Below are 19,179 nucleotides of genomic sequence, written 5' to 3' on the forward strand. Positions count from 1 at the left end.
TTAAGTTAAAAAGTGTGTAAACTAAACAGGTCACCTGCAGCCCTGGATTCAGAAGTAGTCTGACAATAATCTGCAGCTTTCATATACACCCTGCATTCAGTTCTTTCTCCCTGCACAGCTGCACATCTTGATCTCCACCCTTTTAGCTTTTCAACACATCAAAATCACATAAAAAATGTTAATTATTGTTTTCCAGGGAGAGAGCTTTCAACGACAGCACGTGACTCCAGTAAAGCCTTTGAATATAAAGCCTTTTCCATGTCTGCATGGTAAATCACCTGTTTGCCTAAATCATGAAGACAAATGAAAGACTACTTCCCATATAAATATGTAACATATAAAAATAACTACTTTGAAATGAAACTAAGATTTAGATAACACTTTGGGAGGATAAATTCCCAGCAAGTGTTACAGTGCATAGTTATTGCAGAGGGTCTGCATAAGTTATTCTGTCCCACACCAAAATAAAAATTTGACTTTTAGCTAAGTGTACTGTGCAATGCCAAAGAATCTAGAACTCTGTAAGCAACAGAGAATGCTCAGGCATCTCAAACTCAGGCTATGTGAGGCACAACAATTACTTTTGAAATACATATGGCTATTCTGCCCTGCTGAATTTACAGATAGAAGGCAGGATCAGTCTTTTACTGATGCTTTTTGTACAAACAAATCATAGAAGATCTGTCTTCAAATAGAGTCACAAACCTTTTTGTTTCACCTTTGATTATGCCTGATGTGAGAAACTCGACCGCCAAGTACCTAAAGAACTAACCTGGGAACAAACTTACTAATTTAACTTCTTCCTGCATGCATTCAGAGAAAGGTTTACAAGAAGTGATAATCAAGGACAAACTACTCCACCAGAGATTCTGACCTGATTCCAAGAATCTTTCTACCTAAACATTTTCAAAACCCGAAAAGTCTTGGTTAAATTTTAATCCAAAATCATCCCCCAAACACATTCAGTACTTTCACAGTAAAAAAATTATTTAAAAAAAAGTCAGCAGTTTTTATTTACACTGAACTTCCACCTCCTCATGGCAATATAAAAGGTTCATTTCCTTTGTTAACGTGCTCATTGCTACTGCAATGAGTGAGAGAAATGGAATAGAGAAAAGGAATTTAAAAAAAAATAAAAGTACTTCTGGAAAGTCCAAGTATATTCAGCTTTTCTCATCCCTCAGGTCACATGTGCATACCATTTTAGAGACACGCTTTCAACAAAACAGCCAAGGGATATGGTTATGAACATGTTTATTTACCTGATCCATTGAAAAAGATGCCCCTCTACAGCACTAAAATGAACATTTGGTTAGATTTCTCATCTTAGCTCACCAAGCATTAATATGATTACCATCTTGCAACCAAGAGGACTACTCAGGTAAGAAAGAGTTGGGTGCTCCATCAAAATCAGCCATGTGTCTTTAATTACTGAACCTTCTACAGTGGATTTTCATGCATAGTGGTTTAGCCCAAATCTATTCTAATCTGAACATCAGACAAGATTTTTCAAATCAGAGCAAAAATATTTCTAATGTTTAATATTTAAGCTTTGACTAAAAGTGAGGCTCATTTAAAAATGTATTTATCTTGAAAACATCGTATCTGGGACTTGAAGTATATTGAAAAATTGTACACAGTTGATGAGATGAAAGGTAGAATAGTAGAAAATTGTGTTCAAAATCTTCCCCTCATCCCTCTCCCCCAAAGACATCTGTGCTGTCCATTACTGAGGCTTTGAAATTTTAAAGATCAAATCCTACAATAATTCCCTCCTGAAAAAGACCTTTGGATCTGGGGAAGACAGATGTGCACAGCCAAGACTGGGATGGGAAATAATGGGATGGGGAATGATGGGGAATCAGGAAAGGCAATGCAGCATATATATATTCTAAATGTGATTTTCAAGTTCAAAATATTTGAAAGGTTTTAATTTTTGCTATTTAAAATAAGAACTTAGAACAATTCTGAGAACTTAAAATAAATTTAGACTTCAATTAATTTTTTAAAAACACTTTTTTAAGCAAAGAACCTCAACAATTACTTGATTTCTATTAAAAATAAATTTACTTCTTACAAGACAAAGCAAAATTCATGGTTTTGTTCAAAAGGTGAGCTTTACAGAACACAATACAAAAATGTATGTTTCCAAGAAAAAAGCAGTTGCATGAATGTCAAAAACAGCTTCATGACTGTGAAAAGTTTCATCACAGATATCTCTTGACAGCATAGGTTTTACTGAAGATTATAAAGCAGTTTTAACTATACTGTTTCCATTAATATAACAATCTCAGGACATCCAAATCCAGAGGCAGTGACTGGAAGGCTGTTAGAGAAAACTAATAAGCTTTCTTGAGCAGACATGTTATTCACAGACATCCTGCTGAATCGGATTTATTTTTATATTGTTTTAAAGATAACCTACAGGTCAAATGCATTGAAATACATTAAATTTTCAGTCTCAGCTTTCTAAATAATGTATTTAAAAAGCCATCCTTTCTTAGTCTTGGGCTTCATTTAGTATTGGGGCTGAAAGGGAAAGGAGTGAACATGTAAACCCCCTGGTTTTCAGTATCACACATCTAATTCTCCTCACACACCGCATTTAGAAAAAAAAATAGTAAAATATATTTTCTCTCCTCATTCTTTCTCATGGCACAGAAAACTTAGCAGTAATTTAATTCTCACATTTAATAAGGAAATATTTGTCCTTTCCCAAAGTATTTATAAATTTAACATCATCGAAAAAATAATGCAAATATTCTGATTTCTTGTTTTATATCAATAATTGTAATAATAACAACAGTAGTAATGTCCTTGAAGCAACTTGAGATGTTTAATGGAATAATGTAAACACTCAGCCAATAAATCTTGAAGCAGTTACATTTCTTGGTGGCTGCAACCAGTCCAAGGCAAATGAAAGGTTTATGAAATAACTAAAACAAAAACTGCAAAAGTTTACGTCATTCCTGTCTGCCACAAGTTACTGAGTCTCGGTTTTCTTATGTCATGGGGTTTTTTTATCATTTTTTGGGTTTTTAAAGGGGTCTAAGCACTAAACCTAAGGCTGTGGTAGTGTGCAGAAAGCCTTAAAAGAAGTGCTCAGCTTGTTGGAACAGGAATGTCTACACCACCACTGACAATTTTGTGGTAACACAGATGTTATTTGGTAGGCAAAGCTGCTCAAGTTATTTGGAAAAAAAATAAAATGCTGTTAATCAAAGTAGACACTCTGCTACCTGCAGGGTAAACCAGAAGCTACCAAGCTGCATTGGAGAACTGTCTTGCTATGTTTTTAGCAATACTCAATTAAAAGAAATACATTCTGCTTATTATTTTACATGAAGCCACAATGGAGCTCATTCCACAAAGTCTACTCCATTTATCTTTGCTTTTAAACTGTATCTAATAAAATAATGCAGAAAAATACTCAAAGGTGCATTACTTTATTTAATTCAAGCAAATACATTAACTTTTTAAGAGAAGTTCTAACAGATTTGTTTAAAAATTATATTTACTTTACCAGAGAGCTATGCAGCAAGTCTGCAAGCTTGCCAGAATGCTTTTTAGCTTATTTCTCTGCAGGAGACAATCTGTATTAAAGGAAAATAAAAACCTGTCATCAAATAAATTCATATACTGGGTTAGTAACCTCTCAATTTAGAAAAAGCATTCAGGTAAGGTCACATCCATCCTACTACATTGTTTCAAATCTGAAAAAATCACTAGTGAATTTGGTCTGATCCCCTATGAGCTAACAGAAAACAAAATTCTCAGATATTCTTCCACCTTTATACATATTTTGGTAAAGAGTTTACCTGTACCATGCAATTAGAAAATGAAAAATAGAACACAAAACCTCCAGAAAATGGCCCATAGAAACAAAATTCCTAATAATATGATCTCTAGATGACAAAAAATAAAAGATTTGAAAAACAAAAGAGGCTCTTTGCATGTAGTGTGTTTTTTTGGTTTTTTTTTTTGGTGTTTTTTTTTTTTAATTAAAGTACATTCTGGACTCCAAACCACATTTTTAATGCAGACAATTTGCTAGTCACTCCAGAATGCATGAATATGTAGGAATACACAGATCCCATTCTGATTGGCCTTTATGTGGTTAATTGCCCCCCCAAAATAAATACATAGATAGCCAAACCATATTGAATTTTCTCATGTACAAAACTAAATCGCTTCAATTATTTTTTTCACCTGTATGAAACCAATTGCTTTACCAACCACTTTGAATTGAGAATAAATATAAAAAATTGCTACAGTAATTGCACATCTTATGCATCTGAGAAGCTGATGAGCAGCGCATTTTCCGTGGCAGGCACCGACTGACCAAAGCATTAACTCATGGTACTGTAATCCACATTGTTAAAAACCTATCTCTTTGCAAATGGTCCTTCAAACTCTAAACATCGAGTTGAAAAATCTTTCATACCTGAACTCATTAAGAAAAAGCTGATTTTTTTTTTTCTTTTAAAGAAGAAGAGACCATACTTTCAAGATGGTACTGTAGTTAGCATTTCTTGTTTCAACCCTATAAATGGAGATGTATTATATGAAAAATTGTTGTGCATGCTAAACAAAAAGCTTTTAGGTCACTTACAGCATTAAAGCAAAGTTTTAATGTTGCACTTTGCAGAATTCTTCGTATTTTAATCACTTTTTGGATCCATGGGAAAAAGGTTTCCAAAAAAACACATTTATATTAATTATGTCATGCTGTTTGCTCTCTATGCCTATTCTGAGAAAGAAACATGATCAACATTCAAGATCAAGCAGGAAAAATTAATGTTCCAATGACTGAAGTACAGCAAGATGACTACTAGTGATTCCTGTCAATGATGGTGCACATAAAAACTCAGTTTCCTTAGAACACATCTTCAAAAACAACAGATTAGTGATAGATATCTCAAAAAAATTTTACACTGTATTTTAAACATACTTGCATGCCAAAAGGGTATGCACCCACAGAACATTAAAACTGCACTTAGCTGGAAGTGCCAACACAGTGAATATTCAGCTAGCTTATATTGCTTAATACAGAAGCCAAGGTGAACTGTGAATATGGTGTGATAAAGCATGAAGAAAATAAACTTTCTTTTGAGAACAAGTGAAGTCGGAGTTGTACAAGATACTTATCAAAGTGGAGTTGACATCTCTATTTATACAGTATTCATTTTTTTCCCTTTTTTCCTCCACTTCCTCATTCCATTTCTCTCTCCTTTACATCATCATCATCATCATCATCATCATCACAATACATGCCTGTATTAATCACCTTCTCATTATTTCAAAAAATTCCAGTGTAGGACCTTGATATCAGTAACATCAACTCTGAGATGCATCCCTTCAGATATTCTAAGCATGTAACTTCTATCGGTTCCCTGAAAATCAGCCCATTTTTATTGAAATCCCAAAACAGTGATTTAAAAGCAAAATTTATCTTCACACTTTTGAAAACACCTTTTTTGATTACAGACCAGGATTTTCAGATAGGGAGCACCATGAGACATTTAAAGTACTGGGACATTAGCACTTCTTTAAAAATGACATGATCGTCTTGAGTTGGCTATTCACAAGATGAGACCTTCAGCATTTTATAATCTCAGTTCTAAATAAAATGGCCTTAACCCAAAACAGCAAGAAAATTGAAGGTAAATCATAGTTAGTTGGTATGAAATATCCAACCTATCCCACACTACTGTAGTTCAACGCACATAATTACTAATGTTTTGACAATTTAGTAATTATTCAAGCAATTATAAATTGATTAATTGAATAGCTCATTTTTCTGCATTTTGTTTTTATCAGCTGTTATTAACATTTCACAAGCATTAATATTTATAGATTAAAAAGATTACATGAAGCAATTAACACATTCTGAAATATTATTACCCAGAGAAAACAAACATCAAACATGATTAGATAAACACAAGTTTCCCATAATACAAAAATGAATTCAATTATTTCAGCACCAAATAGGTAAAATAGTTCCTCACTGAACATGAAGTCTGAGTACACAGCTTTGATGCACCACACTACCAACAGAGCACCTTGGGAGCCCCCAGAAGCACCTGCACTGCTGCTGTTGTCTTCACCCACCGTGAGCTTGTCATTAGATGGAGCAGCATCAACGCACCTCTGCTCAATGATCTCATCACCATAAATTTCCCTACACATAACTTTACTCTGCCTGCCTTCAAATCTACACGAGTCAAAGCCTGTACTCTACGAAACACAAGGAATAACAAGTCTGCAGATATTTCAGGTTTGAGGATTTTTGTTTTGTTTGCTTGTTTGGGGGGTTCTTTGTCTAGGGAGAACACAAGTTCAAATTAACGGCCTATACAGCAAATGAGCTTTATCTACAATCACTTTTTGTTCCACAATACATCTTTTCCCCTAATTTATCTATTTCCCTTACATATTTCTTCCAATGGTTATACTGAAAATGCCAATTACAGACTGATTGATAGTAAAGATAGTCCTAGAAGAGATCCTTCTCTGGGACTCAAGACAATGTAAAGAGCCAAATCATACCCAAGAAAAGTAAAATGTGATTACATGGAATTAATACAGTCTTCTATGTCCTTCAATTTTACTTTTTTCCCCCAGTATTTGTTCCTTCTCATTTTTGACCTTTTTTTTCCCTTTCTTTAACACAGGAAACAAAGGGAGGCAAAATTTCTATGCGCTACCAAATTGATTTCTGTGGAAGGAATACAAATCTATAGAAAAATGACATAATCTGTCATTCCCAATTCAAATATTTTATTACAAAAAATTACAGCTACATTTCAAAAAAAGAAATTTTAATGTGGTTTTCCCATACATATTTTAGAATCCTAATCTTAAAACTAACAAACCAAAGTCTTTCCAGGACTACTGTTTAGTATCCTAGCAAATATCAAAGAAGAATAGCTCAAACTGACAGAAAAGTTAGTCATTTTGGGAAACTTTCCATTTTGGCAGTGTTAGGTCTATGGCTGGATTCAATGACCTTATAGCTCTTTTCCAACTCAAATGATTCTATAGTTCTAAATGAAAAAAATCCAACATATGTGTAGGATGAAAATCTTTCTTCTCTCTCACAGCAGAGAAAAAACGTACAGTATTCCAATTCAGTAATAAAACTCAAAATACATTTATTATCACATTTACATACTGCTAGAACGAGGCATTTACAGCCTGAATAATAAAGGTGCAGAATACACATGTGAGCATATCCCACTGCAATTTGAAACGTGATTCTTTTACATGAAATAAATACCGCATTAAAGCTAAGAATAACAAACACTTCTTAAAATTTGACTGTATAATTTATTCATAAGTAGAAAATAAATGGAAAACAAGACCTCCTCTTTGCAATATCAATACATCTATGAAATCAATTTTTTTCATGCTTTTCATCTTTTTCTGTCAGGTCATGATTATGTTGTATGTCATAAAATTCTGTTTCTCCAAAACAACAGAAAAGATAAAACTGTCACAAGAAAAAAAAAATTACTTTTTTTCTCCCCATCCATCATGAAAGAGAACTAGTGTTTAACATTTAGGTATAAAAATGCTGGAAGCATAGCTACAGTTGGTGCCTCTCTTCTTACTGTAATGATGTGAGCTATTTAAAATACCTTTTAAAAACCAATACCTCAGTTACACAAATTGCAACCCACACGGTTAAGAAGTAAATATTGCCAGTGTCAATGCAGATTGAAAAAGAGAAAAAAAAATTGAAATACTGGGCACAGAAATAGAAAACAAACACTTTATCAGAAACAAAAAGATCTTTGCAAAGGATGAAACCCAAACACTTCTATTTTAACAATGCTTAGTTATCAGACAAATCAGTCAACGGATCTAGTACAGAAGTTGTACCTTTCATACCATCGATTTTTTTCTAAAGAATTAGTAGGGCAAGAAAAGCCAGGGTGTATTTCCTTTAGAAATAGGAAAAAAGCCTACATGCACAGAAAATGAGAAACAGAAAAAAAGCTAACAAAAATATCATAGCAAATCTTTCCATTTCCATTCCAAATTCAAGGATCACAGACATGGAATTCCTGTAACCCACAACACTAAATCACACAGCAGCCTAAGACATATTGTTGGCAAGATTATGCTCTTCACATTCAATTTAAATTTCCCCTTCTTAACCTTATCCTATTACTCTCATCTCATACTTTATGAAAGGGCAAGAGGGAGGGAACAACAGATTAACCCTAGATGAAATTAGCCTAACAAGGTCACAAGCAGTTTTCTCAGTCAGCAGAGCCAACACAAGTGATATGGTCAGCATCCATGTAAGACCATCTTTGACCACGTGCCCATTGTAGTGAAATTGATAGGACTGGCATTTCGAAGACAAAGATTTGAACTAACACCTCTGATATTGCAGCAGGGTGCTTGGTTCAGGCTGTTACCTCCATCTCCTGTGGAGAAAACACTAAACTGCAGCCCGTCCGTTGATTAATCTTGAGAAAAAAACCAGGTCTTTGGCTATAATTTCTCCTCCTTCCTTGTATTAATTATCCAAGGTTATTAAATCCTTCCATTATCAACCAGGATAAGTCTAACACCTTTGTCTCTAGAGGATTTAAGCACCTCACAATTTTAAGTGAAATTTCATCCCGCATGTTCATTAGTTCACATTAATGAGGTTGAAATAATAGTAGAAATTACTTTCACAAAGCTACATGGAAGTTACATACAACACAAGTCAGTGCTTTAACCTACACAACAATTATAATTCCTTTTCTGCTCCAGCACTTTCTGTTGCAGTTTTTTGTTTAAAGGGGACACCACAATTCCAGCTGAAATGGCAAGTATTCAGTGACACTGACAACTACGGAACAGAGACATTAGATTTCAGAGATTTCCTGGAGCATATTTTTGGAAGAATAAGCTTATAAAGGTTATATTTTATCTGAAGGTCTGATATCCCCCCAGACCCTATTCCACTTCAGTTCTCCATCAAAATCATATAAAAAGGGAAATAGTACATGCTGAAGATTTCAAGAGGCCCTACTTAATCTTCTATGCTACAGATGCCTCTATTAGATAAAAGGAAGAATGACAGAGAGCTGCAATGAGGACTCAAGCTGTCTCTACCCAGGCTAGGTGCTCACATGACAGCCCTGATATGTGCAGGCTCATTATCTGCAGGAAAACCAGCCCACAGCCCGGGTGGAACATGGTGCTGAATGTGTGCTGAAATGGCTCCATGACACTTTGGCACAGCATTGCAGTGGAAGAACAGCTGCAGAGATGTGCTGTACTGCTTAGCCTCCTAGGACACAAAACCAACACCAAATCATTTGTAGTGTTGGGAAGACTTTTCCTGAGGACAGCAAAACAGAAGAATACATTACAAATGTGTCTAGGGAGGTATACAGATCCCTGTAGCTTTACTACTTTCTTCTTCTTCCATCCCTGTCTGTAACAAAACTTATTTACTAAGATGAGTGCATAAAATGGTTTCTAGGTGTGCACATTCAACCCTATTTTCCTCTTAAGAATATATTTTGGAATATATTTTGCAGTAATCATTACTTTGCGAACCACTTAGGAGTGAGAATGAATCCTGTTACAGAAACTGCACAAACTTACATGATTAGGTACAATTTAAACTTGCAGGGTTGAAATATATATATATACACACTACACAAACTTACATGCACATATGCACATATTTGCAAGCATGCAAATGGTATAAGTACAGAATATTTAAACAAATTATGCATACATATTTCTGTTCACAGAAATACACAAACTGCAGTAGTCAGCACAGTAGAGAGTGTATCCTTAAACTGTTTCTGGATCTTGTAATTCAAGTATTATTGGACATCAAAATACCACATAAAAATTAGGGAGCCTCAGGAATGGGACTATAACTAAACTTGCAATTTAAATTAAACATTTAATATTACCTTAAAATTTTTAACAAGGTAAAGTTGCGTTATCATCTTCTACCACTACCTTTTTTCCTCTTTTTTTTTTAAACAAAATATGCTTTCATAGCTTTCCTTGCTGGTATTACTCTGACAATAAATGAATGAGCAGAGACATTTCTTTGATGCTTCCTATCATCCTGACTTCCCCATTGCAGTGTACGTGTTCAATTAATGATGGAACTGAAGGCTTCACTGAGCTAGAATGAGAATAACCCATTTCACCTTATAAAAAACTTAGGTTAATTACTTGGCCCTGTCTGATTTTCTCATTTTCAAGAACTCATTTGCCAGATAGAAACTAAATTGTGATCCAGCAGTTCCCTCGTTGTTTCACTGTCTGCAACCCTACATCACATAACCTGGAGTTTTACATACTTTAAACTAAATGTAAGGTTTTTATGAAGATATCAAAAATTGCTAGAAAAATAATTTCTTGAACTTTCAGTCAAAATTCATGTGATTAACCCTAATGTAGTCAGACTCTCTCTCCTCTTCAAAACTAAAAAAAATTAATAGGTGTTAAATTCATCGAAATGATGCTCCTTTTCCCTAAGTGAAAGATTAATGAGATCTTCAATTATACAAAAAAGAAACAAATTGCGAACAATTTATATGAAATAGATTTGAACCAATCTTGTGAGCACATGTTGCTGTGAGACACAAGATGCATGAAATATTCTGGGGAAAATAAAGGGTTGAATACAACCTATTCAAACTATTCCTGTTACACAGAAATTTAACACATATTTTATTTCAATGTCTTGTAGTAATTTTATCTAGAAAAAATTTTTTTCTTGCAAATTTCACTGATAATAAATGCAGAAACCTAACAGCTAAAAAACTTAAATATCATTTGGGTTATAAAGCTAAATAAAACATGACAGTATAATAATAACAATAATATTATTAATAATACTAATGACAACAATAAAACCTTATTCCCTTATTGAATCCAGCATTCAGATAAGCTTTTTTTTTCCTCCTACATTTAAGTTATTTTTGTGTATACAAATCCAAAGTAATATTAATTTTCTGTGTAGCCTCCATTTTTGGTCAGAAAAAGCAAAATGCAAATTCTTTAAGTGAGGACTGTCATTTTAAGCCTGCCACAGGGGAAGTCTAACTGAAATCACTGGTCAAACAAGTAAAAACTTCACCATATCTGCCTCACTCTTAAATAATTTAATGACACTGGGGGAGACTTACCCAAAAGCTCTGGCCTACATCTACCCTACTCTGATTGTTTATGTATGCATAGAAAAGGAACATAAATGACCTCTTAACAACTTTACATCCTTATTAACACATTCATGTTGAGAAGGTAGAGGGCAATGGTAACCAAGGTTACAACTGCTAATTGGCTTTAAATATAAGGAAATCAACAAGATTGGCCTGGGGCAGCATGGCTCCTGAGGCCACTGGCAGCTTAGGCTGATCCTGTAATTTGGAAAGCAATACGTAGTTAAAACAATTGCCCTGCTGGGCAGCATGCTGCATTGTGCAAAAGGATGTGGAACACCTACAGTACAAGGAACAGTTTCCATAACTTTAACATGAAGAGATACTTCAGGAAATCATGAAATTTATTATACTGGTGAATAATTCTGTGCCTTTTAGAATTACATTTCTCTGTATAATCTCTCACTTCCACATTTTCACTCACAGCTACACATTGCTTGACTACTGTATTTTTAAAACCAGTGCCTATAAAGAATTTTGTAGGTAAGGTATTGTGGATTTCCTAGCTGGTTCTGCAGCCTTGTTCATAAAATCTACTTAATAGTTACACAAATAAGGAGATAATTCAGAAGAAACCAACGATTAGTTAGTCAAAAATCAGATGTGGCAGCCTGTGATCTACCTATGCCCAACAGATCATTCATAATCATATTTTACTTTCTCTTGGGGAAGCAGATAGTATTTCCTGCTCACATTAAAAAAAAAAAAAAAAAAATCCCCCCTTAGAGTGAAATCAGATGCTTGATCACTTGCCATGACTTCTACACTGCATTTGCATGTAGAAACACAAATTATCTAGTTACTCACCTGACTATACTTTCACATATATTCACCTGTACTTCTGGTTGGGAATAAAATGGGGAAAAGTGGTTTATACTAATGACTACAACTCAACACTAAGAACGTGCTTTTGTGCCATTAGCTTCACGTGTTTAACATGTTGTACTGAGTCGAGGACCAGTCCATGCCCTGTGCAGAAGAGGCTGCACATAACAATTGGGAACACAGATTATAATAATGCTCAAGTTTTGAATTAGGACCCAGAGAAGCACTAGACACTGTGCAATGATAGAAACAGAACTGCTTCTAGGCAAATTGCTTAATCAATGTTAATACATATTTATGTATTCCCATCAAAATCATTTGAACTCACCACATATACATATGCTCATAGAATCACAGTATAAATACACACTGTCAGCACAGAGTGATTAATGAAGAAATAATTTTAAATTTCTTATTTTCAATTATATCCATTATCTTTTCAGAAGATAAAAAACCTGCAAATACTACTGCATAAAATTATGAGCTTTCAAGATCTAGATTCTTTTCAAGCAAAGGAAAAAACGATTCCTTCCTCAACTCTAGAAAATAACAGAGAAAGGGAAAAATCAAAAATATATGAATTTGCATATTGCCTGGTGAATGGAAAAGGATAGAAGAGCATTAATAATTGGAATTGTTACAGTCTTCATGTATCAAAAACCAACAGAGCCTAGAGGTTTGGTCTCAAAACTAAAACAGCAGCTACAAAAAGGGATCAATAAAGTGATTCTAAACCTATGTAGTATGATAAATGTGTTACTGGACAGGCAATAGTGTTACAGTTGTCAGGAAGAGAAAGCTTGATCTGGAATACTGTGCACAACTGGTCACTCCTGTTCCAACTGGAGCAGGAATATACAAGACCTTTTAATATACTCATGGGAACATGGAAACTATGACAAAAAGGGAAAGTTGTATTACAGGTCTCTCAAAATATGATGAACATTAGAAAGGATGAACCTTCAAAGTTTAGAAACCATGTATACAGAAACAAACTGATAATAAATTTGGCTTGAAAAAGAGATGATTTCTAGCTATCAGAGAAGCAAAGTTAATTCCAGCTTTTTGTTCCACTACGCCAAGTTAATTGACTATATGAAATTGTTTTGAGTATAAAAAGGTTTACTCACTATGAATCTAAAATTATCAATGCAAACTCCCAAAGCCAATAAACTGCAATATTAAACAATATTTTTTGAGAACTTATGCCTCCTTTGATGACAGAATGATTCAAAATTTTTAAGGTATGCTCAGAACCAAGAAGCTAGAGTGTCACCTAAAACTGAATACAAAGGTTTTAATATTCAAATAAAGTAGACTAAGGTGATAAAGCTTGGGGATATTATTATAATTAGGTTGACAACAATAACAGAAAAATGTGTCTGAGAATCCTTAGTAGAGTTTTCCTAAAATATTTCAGAATTTATTTGATTTCGATGAAGCTAGAACATCTTAACATCAAATAAAATTAAACGGTGCAACTGATTTTATTAAACTCTTTAAATACATTCCAATGTTTTCATGATCTTACTTCTTTTGTAATTTTTACTCCACTACTGTTCTGTATTCCATTTACTTGCTTAATGAAAAAAGCAATTTCTTAATGATCATAACCTGCTTCCTGCTCCATAAGCTTCCTTCCTTTTTTCAAAAAGACAGAAAAATACTTCTTTCCATAAAAATGGACTGGGAAGCCTGCCACATGAGGAAAGGCCGAGAGAATTGGGTTTGCTCAGCCTTGAGGAAGGAAAGCTTAGGGGACACCTTATCATCATGTTCCAGTATTTCAAGGATAGCTACAAAGAAGATGAAGATTCCCTTTTTACAAGGAGTTACAAGGAAAAGACAAGTAGTAATGCGTACAAGTTGAGCACACTCTGGACACACTCTGATTAGACACAAGAGGAAAATGTTTTGCAATGAGAACAAGGAGCCATTGAAACAATCTCCGAAGGAAAGGTGCTGGATTCCCCAACACTGAATACTTTAAGATTGAGCAGGACAGGGTGCCGTGCCATCTTGTCTATATGGTGCTTATGCCAGGAAAGGTTGGACCAGATGATCCCTGAGATTCCTTCCATCCTGGTATTCTACAGCTCCGTGAAAAATTAATGAGACTTGCTGGCAATTTTCAGATCATTTTCCTTTGGAAAAGTGGCATTGTGAAATGCCCACTTTGGGGTTTAGTTTTAAATGTAAAGTACTCTTTAATACTTTAGCTGAAGTTCTCAAATAAAGAAGACATCCTGCTGAATCAGAAGTGTACACAAAAGGCATATGAGAGAGGTCAAAAAAAGATGTAGTCTACATTCCACTTTGCTTCCTTCCAAACCCAGACTTGTCACCTACAGTATAAGGAAGCAAAGAGCGGTGTCTTCATCCCATAACTGTGGAAACAAGACTGACCAAATAAACTCATACTAAGGGAATCAGATCCACAGAGGAGCTGCAATGCACTGAAAAATGAAGTGTAATTCAGACAGAAGGGGCTTGAATAGCTCATCAGAAGTGTCTTTGTACACTTTGAACAAATAATTTGCCATATTCTTTACTTTCTATTGTTTCATTGTTTTTCACTTTCCAGTGCTGAAGTCTGTGTCTTCAATCAAGACCAGACAGAAAATTTTTTTGATATAGAAAGGCAGAGACTACCAAGCAAAATCAAAATTGATTTGAAACAAAATTTCAGATTTAAAATGTTCACAAGTGAAATAAGGATTTTTGGTCAACAGCCTGCAAGTTGGAAACACATTGTCAACAAAAGCTGAATATCCTTTTCTTCGGAAGTGAGGGATAGAAAAAGTCATGGCTGAAAGAGCAGGAAGCAAAGAAAATTAAAAGCTTGACAGGCCTCGAGACATTATTGTTTTATTTCCTGTTGTGAAGATTATTGTTCTACAGCCAGTCACAATATTAAATGACTTCTTCCCCAGTAGTTTATTTCTCTGGCTTTCCTACACACTTCATCAACTAAGCAGCAGTCTACACGCAAACTTATTTTTGAACAAGTTTTAATATTAATAAGGTTAAAAGATGCTAAGTCTGTGGATTCACCAGTTCTGAACTGTACTTCCAGTTCATTTCTAAAACCCATCTGGTAGATTGGAATGCTTATCTCATACACATCAAACCAAATTAAACGTTGACTATCAGTAAAGCAGAAATAAAAGTATGCAAATTTACACTTAATTCCTTAATAGCTACCTCTTATTACTATTAATACCTAAATAGTAAAATCAATTTAAAAAATTTAAAAATAAAATAGCAATAGTAATCAAATGTGGGGATAATATACATGACATCTTTGTTTCATAGACTCATTGACTTTTAATTTTCTTTTATTTCTCTGAAAGCAAAGTATTCTAGATGAAAGTGAGCTATAACAATAATCTAAGATATATAATAAACTATAAATTTGCAGCTTTTAATGCTGCCTTTTTGTGTTCTCTTCTGTAGCAGAAAATTACATTCTATATCATTTACCCCAGAACATTATAATTTTGCCACATTAAGTAGGGGCTTTATTTCACCAAAATTTCAATAGCTTTCAAGCAGACCCCTGTCTCTTCATTTGGACTACCACATTTCCTCAGTGGTTAGGAACAAGTATTCACCGTTCAGCTTAGATGTCATCCTGTCCATGTTTTAACAACTGCAGGGCAGTATTTCCTGATCACTCATGTTTCTTAGGATAGGGAAATATAGTGTCTATTTAACACTCATTAATGAAATTGGAGCAGGCATATTGAACTCAATATGTTTCAAATATTCAGTCTTTCTGTAGTCTGAAAATGTCAGTTGAATTAAAACAAGCAGACAGGGAGACAGTTTTTGCTCTTAGAGTCAGGGCAGTCGGAAGCCTTTACATACAAGCACCAATTCTTACTCACCTGGCCAGGTCTATTGATGTAAATGGCTTTATTCCAATGAATCAAACTGGAGGATTAAAATTCTTATCAATGAGTAACTTAATTCAATCCTATATGATACAATTTAATTCCACCGTGTAAACTGTGGACTTTATAATGCCTAAACACTTACTATCAACAGCTTTGCATGCAGAAACTCAACCATCTCTTGCAACAGTACATTTAATATATGAAGATAATTTTAAAATCCAGCTGTCTAACACGAGTTTAGACACGATACTTTGTTCCTGTTACTGGCAGGAACAAAGAGCAAATCAGGTGCCTTTAGATAACACCCAGATGTATTCATCAGGGACCAAATGCCATTGCACCAATTAAGATCACAAAGAATGTAAGTGATCCACATTCGATCATCTCCTGCTCAAAGACTCTACCGTTCACAAAACATCAATACTGATTTATAGAGACAGCATGCAAGTCAGAATGAACCATGCATAACATAAGAGACGAAAAAAAGCAAATGGAAAGAGTAAACAGATGACATATCAAAGGGTTTCACACACAGAAGAAATGCAAGCAATGGCAAACAGCACAATTTTAAAAATAAATTTAACACCTCTCAAGTTCATCTGAGCATGCCACCGTCAAGAAATGTAACTTTTCACTCACCAAAGTAGAGTTATGTGAAGCATCACCTGAGACCTCGGGTGTTCTTGTGCTGTTTGGAAGTCTGTGAGGATTACGAGCTATCGCTTGGCACCAGCCCAACATTTTCTCCTTCCACTTATCCCTTCTCAATTTCTGAAATTCTGAAAATAATTTAGATTCCCTGAAACATTGACACTTTGAATTCATTGTGCATGTCTCTGGATGCATGCCTTTAAAAACAGCTTTTAAAGTTGTATCTGAACAAGCTAATAAACATATACATCTTTATCCCAAAGTGTTAAACCCTGAAGGTTAGAAAAGATCTGAGCACTTTCAGCAAACCTTACATGCATTAGTACTATTTCAGTGTCAGCAAATATAGTGCCTTCTCTCCACGTTAAATCTTTCTCAAGTTGTAACTTTAATTTAAAAAGTGTTATTTTAAAGGGATTTTATTATAGAATACCTCTGAGACTAGCACCATGACAAAAACCATATAACATTTGGTTACAAACCCCCACATTGACTGAAACAAGTAGAAATGGCCCTAACAGAGTAGCAGATACTAGATGCAAATAAACAGTGTGAAAACACACAAACCTGTATGTACCCACACCCAGACACTCCAGAATACCTGGCTCATCTTGAAGTGCTACACTAGGATGTGTTATAAATAGAAAAAAGTAATGTACACACACCAGCAATAAATGCTATGTTCCAACTGCAAATTATCTCTGAATTTTCTTCTAGTTTGTAACAATAACAAAATACCTTTTACGTAATACCACATTCTGGAAATGTAGCACTAGTAAAGTGTGCTATGAAGTGTAAGAAACCTTCATAAATATGTTTAAAATTTCACAATCTGCTTTTTCCCAATCGAAATTGATAATGGGGTGCAAAATTCAGTGCAAAACTTTGTTAATTAATTACAAAAACAACTTTGAGCAATTTTATTCTCCTCAATATCTGAAGCAATTTCTAATCTTGTTGTTTATAACATATTGTAATTTAACATGTGTTATTCTGTAGCATCATGAGACATAATAAACAGAAAGATTAACCTGCCAGATTGAGTGCCTAGTACTCCAAACAAGGGTAGCACTAGACTGAATAAAACTGGAACATAAATACAATAAAGCCAAAGACCTTCCATGGCACCATGTAGCATCACTGAATATTATTCACTTGTAACACGGGTTTATTTTTTCTGCAATACATCTCCATGCAGGACACAAAATACGCATTTATTTACAGGCGATTTCATCTTCCCAGGTGTTGGGGTTTTAGGAGCTCTCCTGTTTTGGTTTTGTTTTTTTTTTTGTTTTGTTTTGTTTTGTTTTTTTGTTTTGTTTTGTTTTGTTTTGTTGTTAAAGGAATTTTCCCCATATGTGTCGCTAGGGGGACAAATGGCTGGATACTTAAGAAAAGCAAAGAGCTAGCTTTTCCTTCTGCTGGAGAAAAACCCCGGGATCCCAAGCCCGCCTTCTCTGCCCCGCTCGGAGCAGGGCCGTGGCCGCCCTGCCCCCGCCATTGCTTCGAACCTTTGCTACGTTGTAGCCGTGCTCAACCTGCCCGCCCAGACCTCCGGGGGGGTTTCCAGTTTGGATATATCGTGTCTGCCACCCGGGATTTGTGCCCGTCCCTGCCATTCCAGCCTGCCGTTCCAGCCTGCTGTTCCCGAGGGTCCGGCTGGACACCGGGATCGGCTGCCCAGGGCTTTGTGAAGCCTTTGTCCCATCCCTTCCCGGGATCCCAGGCCGCCAGTGCCGCGTGCTCCCCGAGCTCGCTCCGGAGCGCCCCCTGCAGCCGCGGGGGAACCATCGCACCTGCCCTGCTCACCGGGAGCCGCCAGCGCCCCTGCCGGCTGCGAGCGGAACTGCACCCGAGGGGAAAGGGCCCGACAGCCGAGAAGGCTGGCACTGGGTTTGGGATTGTTTGCTGGTACTGCCAGAGTTGTTGCTGTTTGTTTGACTGGTTATACACATATAGATATATAATAATAAAGAACTGTTATTCCTATTTTCCACATCTTTGCCTAAAAGCCCCTTGATTTCAAAATTATAATAACTCGGAAGGAAGGGGGGTCGCATCTGCCATTCCAAGGGGGGCTCCTGCCTTTCTTAGCAGACAACTGTCTTTCAAACCAAGACACCAGGTTCTGAGTCTGAAAAACCACAAGCCCTTCCTGAATAACTACAGCTCTACCATTTCCACGCTTAACCATTAATAGATAGTTTTCAAAGTATGAAATGCACAAAGCTCTATCCCCCACACAACCTCATGGAACTGATAGGAATAAGTGGAAATTAGCCTGAGTTTTACTGCACTGGAGATGATTAGATGAGTGACACTACAGATTAATCGATTCTTACAATTTTTTGGTCTCTTGAAATCTAACATGAGATACAAAAACATGCTGAGTAAGTTATCAATCAATCATTTCTATACTGCCTGTACCTGTGAAGACAAGGAATCATCTGAATATAGTTACAGTCCTATTCTGGTCTTCTTGGTGTGCAGAACCCTTTGGAACTTTTGAAATTCTTCTTTTTTTGCCCTGAGCAATCAAAATGACTACCATTGTCCAGGTCATAACTGAAAGAAAAACTTAGCTCTTGTTCATACATCTAAAGAAC

General features: G+C 35.5%; 1 protein-coding gene across 1 annotated transcript in view; it reads right to left on the bottom strand.

Moving 5' to 3' along the window:
- Positions 1-16,663, bottom strand: part of MARCHF1 (membrane associated ring-CH-type finger 1) — a gene marked incomplete at both ends in the record, with an annotated part of 86,900 nt that extends 70,237 nt beyond the window's left edge. The window contains one exon of the mRNA XM_082281923.1: positions 16,562-16,663. Within this exon, the coding sequence (XP_082138049.1) occupies positions 16,562-16,663 (102 nt within the window). The remainder of the gene's footprint in view (positions 1-16,561) is intronic.
- Between the last annotated feature and the right edge of the window lie 2,516 nt (positions 16,664-19,179).

Source organism: Coloeus monedula (genome assembly GCF_965178545.1).
Source record: "Coloeus monedula genome assembly, chromosome: 5".
Lineage (NCBI taxonomy): Eukaryota > Metazoa > Chordata > Aves > Passeriformes > Corvidae > Coloeus > Coloeus monedula.